The sequence below is a fragment of the Sceloporus undulatus genome, chromosome 1, assembly GCF_019175285.1.
Source record: "Sceloporus undulatus isolate JIND9_A2432 ecotype Alabama chromosome 1, SceUnd_v1.1, whole genome shotgun sequence".
Lineage (NCBI taxonomy): Eukaryota > Metazoa > Chordata > Lepidosauria > Squamata > Phrynosomatidae > Sceloporus > Sceloporus undulatus.
In genome coordinates, this window is record NC_056522.1 from 46,000,086 (window position 1) to 46,007,710 (window position 7,625).

General features: G+C 43.3%; 1 protein-coding gene across 1 annotated transcript in view; it reads left to right on the forward strand.

Moving 5' to 3' along the window:
- The window catches only part of XDH (xanthine dehydrogenase), a 77,993-nt gene that overhangs the window by 26,418 nt on the left and 43,950 nt on the right, over window positions 1–7,625 (forward strand). The window contains 2 exon segments of the mRNA XM_042455403.1: window positions 2,050–2,142; window positions 5,350–5,501. Coding sequence (XP_042311337.1) covers window positions 2,050–2,142; window positions 5,350–5,501 — 245 coding nt within the window.

The following is a 7,625-nucleotide window of genomic DNA, read 5'->3' on the forward strand; positions in this document are numbered from 1 at the left end:
ATTATTATTATTATTATTATTATTATTATTATTATTATTATTATTATTATTTTATTTATTTCTATCCTGCCCTCCTTCCTAGGCTGGGACTCAGGGCGGCTTTCAATGTTAGATTGCAGAAATAATCCAGTTTGACACCACTTTAACTGCCATGGCTCAATGCTAGGGAGTTCTAGGAATTGTAGTTTGTTGTGGCACCAGAGCTCCCTGACAGAAAAGGCTAAATGTCTGACAAAACTACAAATCCCAGAATTCCATAGCATTCAGTCATGGCAGTTTAGGTGGTGTCAGACTGTATTACTTCTGCAGTGCTGATGCAAAGTCTGGAATATCAGTATGTGAAGGGATCCTGTAACACCTTTGAGGCTGTTTGAGCAAAAGATGCTGTAGCATAAGCTTTCATAGACTTGGGTCCAAAACACACTGCAGAAATAGTCCAGTCTGAGACCACTTTAACTGCCTTGGCTCCAGAGCTCCTTGACAGAGAAGGCTAAATGTCTTACAAAACTACAGTTTCCAGATTTCCCTTGCTTACGTGTCCCTTAGCTGGCTGGCACCCACTGGTGCCCAGAAAAGGCTGCCAGGGACATTGGCAAACGGAACCAGGCAGCGAGGAGGCTGTCAGTGTCCACTGCTCTCACCTTCTTCTCTGGTGTCTTGGCATACTCAATGAAGGGACCAAGGGCAACAGAGAAGCCGGTCCTATGCACCTGCCACATCATGGCAGCACCACCACCACACACAGTGGACAGAGGGCCAGACCAGGTGTCAGCCCTCTAGGGTGTCACCCCCTAGTGATGCCACTGCCTTAGGTTCACCATAAATTGGAAATTACTGCAATTCCCACAGCGTCCCAGCCAGTATGGCTAGTTATAATATGGATGGGAAATACTGGAAGCTGTAGTCCAAAAGGGTACTTTTCCAAGGTCAGACTATGAAGCTTATGTACTGCCTCCAGATTCAGTCTGCCACTGGATACCAGTTATCATGAAGCATCAATAGGAGATGCTGCCTCCTGTATCAGCCTCCCACAGGCATATGAAAGTTGGTGGGAACAAGATGTGCTTATTGCACAGTGGAAAATGAGATGGACTAGTATCTAGATATACCATCTAGATACACTTCTTAGAACAATCCCAGCAAGGCTTATGGCAAACAGATTTATTATGATGATCTAATACATCATCTTTTATATTTTGCATCTTTCAATATGAAAGTTGCCCTCTGGCAAACATTGGCAAGTGGGCTTTTCCCTCAGAGATTTTAGAATAGAGGAAACATCAGATATGGGGGGGGGGATGGATTCCATTGTTCCCTTACCTGCCACACATTTGCATTCATATCTCTCTCTGCTGAATTTTTTGCTGTGATGGTAAACTTTTTAAACATGTAAACAAGGTGCATGAGGGCAGTGTGTCTTTTTATAAAGGATAATTCCATTCTCCCAAACATCGAGGAAGTGAGATTTTCTTCAAAAGTAAAGTGTATGCTCGCTGCCTATTGTTTAGGTGTTAAAACAACAGCCCAATTGCTGCTGACACTCAATTTGTGTTATGTTGCACACTTTTGTTTTAAAAGCTACATTTTGATTATCTTAGAACCACAAATCCTATAGGTGACAGCTATATGCTGGTCAGATAAGTTAGATTTCCTGGAAATTCCTGGAAAAAAAACACACACACATCTAGATCTCCAATTTAATAACTTGCATCACAATATTTCTCTTTGTTTTTCCTAACTTCACATTAACTGGTGTGTCATTTATAAAAAAACAACAATGTGGCTGTAGATCACATGCTCAGGGAGTGTCTGTTGACATTATTACATGGAAGAGAAGGTCTGGGCTTTACATTTTAGTTATAAACCAGGGCAGTATTGCAGAACTGGCCCTGACAGTTGCTTTAAGAGACAGCATAAGATCCTGTCAGTCTAACTGACTTCAGAGGGCTGGGACTTTTACATAACACCTCTGCTATTTCATTGGTAAATCTGCTAATTCTGGCTGGCTGCCACGTCTGCTTTGACCTCACTGGATTGTGTTTCCTTAAGGTATTGAAATGAGGCTAAAGAACATGCTGTACCCTGTGATAATAGCACCAACTTGGATCCCAGAAATGAACTCTGTTCAGCATACAGAGGAAGGTAAGTTGTTGCAACCTGCTTGTTGCCTCAGGAGATTGGCAATGGGTGCTAGAAATCTACAAGAGGAGGCTTGTGAGTAATGCAAAAACGTAGAGACTTCCATGAGATGGATGGGTTCATTAGCCTTGTTGTATCTTCTTCTCTGATTCAGGAGATGAGATATATTCATTGCAATTGTATTGGCAATATATATTGAAATGAAGAGATCAAGTGATAGGTTTCTTGTTCTGCAGTAAACTACTTTCCTTTTGGGTAAAGAAGATGGAACAATTTATCAATAGGGCCAAACAAAGATATTTTCTGCCTGAGGCATAACAGTAAATCAATGGTCCCCAAACTGTGCCCTTGGAGAGATTTTGGAGTTCAGCTACCAGAAATCTCAGCCATGTTGGCCAGTAGTCTGGGATTCTGTGAGCTAAAGTCCAAAATCCTTTAAAGAGTACAATTTGGAGATCACTGCAGTAAATGGTATTCCTTATACACATAAGTAAAGGACATAATACCTAGAAAGCTATCCAAGTTATTTTGGCACATGAGGCAAAAAATCCGAGAAGCATTTGTTCATCTCCCTGACAATGATGCTTAAAAATAAATAAATAAAATAGAAACAGACAATTTACATTTCTTCCATTATACCCATTATCAACTGCCTGAAGCAGTCATCTCATTCAGCCTGATGACAGGGCTTAGCTGTGCTTGGTTCAATGTGGACCCAGTACTGAAGGCTGCACTGGCCTGGTTGGTGGCTCTCTATTCTGTTGGAATAGGCATGCACAAATAAGCATGGCTGGGACCTGGGATAGAAGTGCCACTGAGGCTTTCTGCACTGTCATTTGGGACGTCCGGAGGACGTCCCATTTTAAAAAAGGGGCGTCTCTTTTAGACGCCCCTGGGCCTAGTACGGACTCCGTCCGTACAAGATGGCGCCGGCCCTTCTACAGGGCCGGCGCCATCTTTGCGTATCAGACGCTGAGCGTCCATACGCGTCGCGTCCTTTGTGACGTAGCGAGTGCGCCCTGGCGCCTCGCTACGTCGCAAACGCGACTTGAAAAGAAGCTCCATTTTGGAGCTTCTTTTTCAGTCCGCAGGGGAGCCGCGCTGTGTGGAGGCTCCGGCTCCTCCATGGACTAGCCGGCGGCAGCGGCAGACCGCCGCAAAGCGGCGGTCTGTACCCCGCCCCTGATACTGCAATGCTAGTGCACTCTAAGGCTTAGGAGGAAAGATTGCTATCAGTATGACAAAACTATGGAATGAATACCAGAAAGAGCCTGTGGAGAGTCATAGGAACAAGTCAGATGTCCTAGAAGGACAATATGTCTCACCGGGCCACAACAGAGCCACATTACATACACACCAACTGTCCCTGTTCGGCAGGGAGAATCCCAGTTAAACCCCTGTTGTCTCACTTGTTCAGCTGCTTTTCAGGTGTCTTGGTTTTTCTCTCCTCTTCCCACTTCCCTTCTTTGTCCTGAGCTTAATTCAGCTGGTGTAAATTAAGGGTGCATCTATATGGAAATAATTCAGTTGGATACCACTTTAACTGCCATAGCTTAGAATCATAGAATCATAGAGTTGGAAGAGACATCAAGGGCCATCCAGTCCAACTCCTTACCATGCAGGAAATTTAAATCAAAGCATCCCCGACAGATGGCCATCCAGTCTCTGTTTAAAAATCTCTAAGGGAGGAGATTCCACTACACTCCGAGGGAATTTGTTCATCCTACAGAATCCTGGCATTTGTGGTTTTGTGAAGCACCAGTACTTTTTGGCATCAAAATTTAAAGACCTTGTAAAGCTACAAACCCCAGGATGGCATAGGATGGCGCTCTGGCACTTAATGGGATGTTAAACTGCATTATTTCTACAGTGTAGATGCACCCTGAAGTTTAAATGCTGCAATAGTTTGTACTCAATTAATTCAACAGGAGGGAGGAGAAAGGAGGGGAGAGTGTGGAATCTTGTCCTTCCCAGTAGGCTCCGGCAAAAGCAAACTGCCTCTTCTAGCTAGTGTGTTCTTTTTCAAGATCTTTTACAATCTTGACAATGCACTGATGTTGCTTGGCCATACCTATCCTGGTTTTATTCTATAATATTGAAGGGTATGGTATCTCCATAGCATAACATTTACATCTAGAGAAACAACAGCTCACGATGCCATAAATTGCTGAGTATAGTGTTGAGCTCTCAGACTTGGGCGATATCCACAAAGGCACTATGTGGCAAAAGCTAGATGAATATGTAATCTCCTGAATGGAGCCTGTCAAGGGTATAGATAGACCTCTTGGTTCCGCTGTCATTAAAATTAATGACTGATAGACTGCAGCCAGGTTGCTCAGCCTGTCTCCAACATGTAAACCTACCCAATCCAGACCACAAGCATTGCCATAAACCAGGCATTGAGAAAGTGTGGTTTGTAGTATCCATAGGGCCTGCAGGGCAATTTTTGCCTCCCATGGTCCCCAAGGTGTAAATCTTTTTTCATTTTACAAAAATATCCCCATGTGCCATATAGCAGGTGAGGGGCAATTTTGCCATATTTTGAGCCTTCTTGGGCCAGTTTAGGCCTGGCGGAGGCCTTTGTGCTAAAAAAAAAAAATAGAAAAAAAAAAAGGGAAAAAAGAAGAAGATCAGAAAGAAAAAATTTGAGTTGCAAAGAAGTGTTCTTCAGGTCTAAAAATGGCCATGAAGGCTCCAAATCATGGTAAATCCCCCCCAAACACTGTCTAGAAAGCTTTAGAGACATTTGGGGTCGAAAAAAGTTTTGAGTTGTTTTGGGCCAATTCCAACTCCTAAAGTTACATGCCCTGTCATAAGCAGAAGACCAAGCAGGCCAAAATGCACAGCTTTCAGACTGTGTGGAAACCATGGAATAAATGACTCAAGAAAGTGAGCTGAGTCAGATTCTAACCTAAAAAAAAAGGTAAAGAGGTAAATAATCAGAAACACTACCAGTATGACCATACGGGAGATTTTGTTTCCTATCCAAGTAGTAAACATCAGTGTGAATGCTACCCTTCCTTAAACTTTTTTTTAAAGTGGAAAGGCCAAGTATAAATTAGACAAATAGAATTCTTCTGATGTGCCACAATGGAGGGATCAAGACAAAAATCTTTAAATACCTTCAGATTCTGTCTGTGCCTAAGAGCAGTTCTTTCATCTTGGAAAGTATGTTAAGACCATGGGCTAAATCTCTCGTGTCTTTTCCAGGAATCTCCTTTGGTGCTTCCTGTACTTTGAGCCACATAGAAGAAGTTCTGCGGAAAGCTGTGGCTCAACTTCCTTCTTATAAAACAGAGGTATTCCAGGCAGTACTAGAACAACTGAGATGGTTTGCAGGGCCTCAGATCCGAAATGTTGCTGTAAGTGCCATAGCTGAGCTATTTATTTATTTATTTTGCTAAAGACTGAAGTGGGAGACCAGGGTATGATATACTGTTCCTTTGGAACTTTGGCACAGTACAGACCAACAGGAAAATTCTGGCCCTTTTGGATGCGCAGCGTTGCCAGGGCAACCAAACTGTGCGGCGCAGCTGCACAGCCAAAAAAAGCCGCCTAGAGCGGCTTCTTCTTTACGGTGTCGTAAGGGTTGCAATGCAGCCCTTACGATGCCACTTCCTCTAAAAGATGTGTGGGTGCTCAGATGCCCACACATCATCTCTACGCCCCCCATGTGGGTGATGCCATGCAATAGTGGTGCTGCCTGCATGCAGTAGGGCTCAGGAGCATGTAGTTGGTGCACGCTCCTGAGCCCTACTATTGCTCTCAGGACACCGCTTCCTGGCGATGTGTATCGGGCCTTTGTCACTTTATTTCCTGATTTGAGTCCATTTCAAGAGATAGGATACTCCTGTGATCACAGGGCACATGAATCCTGTTGGCTCTTACCTTGGGATTGTCCACTATCTCTGCCTTTGACATCTGTGTATTAGGTATGAACATCTGCAGGAAGAGAGCCTATGTGCGGATCTCTACAGGCATAGGCTTTCCTTCTGGAGATACACTGAGCATATGAACATCAGGAAAGGGCTTAGGGTAAGTCATATGGCATCAGGAGCTATGGTCAATGGTATGAGCCTAATGTCCCTTGATCATATTGGCACTCCTCACAGGGTCTTCGTCTGCACCGGTGCAGAGCAGCACAGAGTAGCCTGCCTACAGAGTTGGATGGACCTTCTCCCATTGCAAAGCTCTATGTACTGATGGTGGGCAGCAGTCTCCTGCTGAGCCACCTGGCATGTCTGCCACTGTGGCAGATCACTTCACACTGATGTCAGAATAAGGCAGGCAGCCATGGTTACATGGCTGGGCACCTCGTTCTGACCATAGAGTGAGTAACTGGCAATAATGGCAGATGGCTCAGTTGGATGCATTTCAGATAGCTGCCTGGCATCAGAACAGAGGGCTCTGGATTTTCCCAGAAGATCTGGAGCAACGGTTGTGTTTTTAAAATCCAGCGTAAGATGGGTAAAATCCAGTTCTGATGCTGAGCAGGTTGCCCCTCTGGTCTTCTCACACCAGAACCAGGCTCTGGGCCATCTGGTCTCTCTACCAAGAGAAACAGGGGAGGCTGTTGTATTTGGTTTGTGCTGACAGGGCCTTTAATGAAATTTGTCACAGCTGCTGGGCCTCTGTGAGTTAGTTGAGGCCATATATATAGCATAACCAGCAGGATGCTGAACTAAAAGGGAATTCTGTTTGATCTTATCTTGAACAAACACAGAGACTAAACTTCAGCCTGTCATTTTAAAATTCTGCCAATCTTCAGGCTAGGGAATTTCTTTTTAACAGTTGAAATGAACTGTGATTCATGTACGGGCAAATAAGATCTGAATATTATTCTTTTTGTTGAGACAAGTTAAATTTTGTTTAGCTGCTCAAAACCTTTGCAGGGTGAGTAAAATATTTCTAAATAATTAAAACTAGGTACAGCTTCAAATGATGAATTAACACATAAAAAGTTGCACAGTTTAAACCTTCCAGTTGTTATCACTATGAAACATGGTTGGGAAATTATGAATACACAAACAATGTATATTTTGATATAGGAACAGCAAGCTACCATGTTTTTTCTTCTTCTGGTCTTTGCATCCAATTTTAATTCTAACATCAATTGTACTTAATCAGAATACTTTAACTTTGTTCATTTTTTCCATACCTAATAATCTGGTAGCAGTGTATTTTAAAAATTATTTCATTGATATATTTTGAGATGATTTCTAATCCATGTACTTGGATCCATTTCATTCAGACTTTTGGCTGGGATAGGGGACTGACAGATTTTGGTCTGTTACAGACTGCCAAAATAAAGCTGCTTCGGGTCTCTTTGGAGGTATGCTGTTTAAATGATGCATGCATCCTAACTAATCCGGAAGCTGCACCAAAGCTGCACTCCAGTGCTTAGGAATGGAGTGTGGCTTTGGCATGACCTCTGGACTCTTAGGACCCATGCATCATTTAAATAGCATACCTCCAAAGAGACCTAA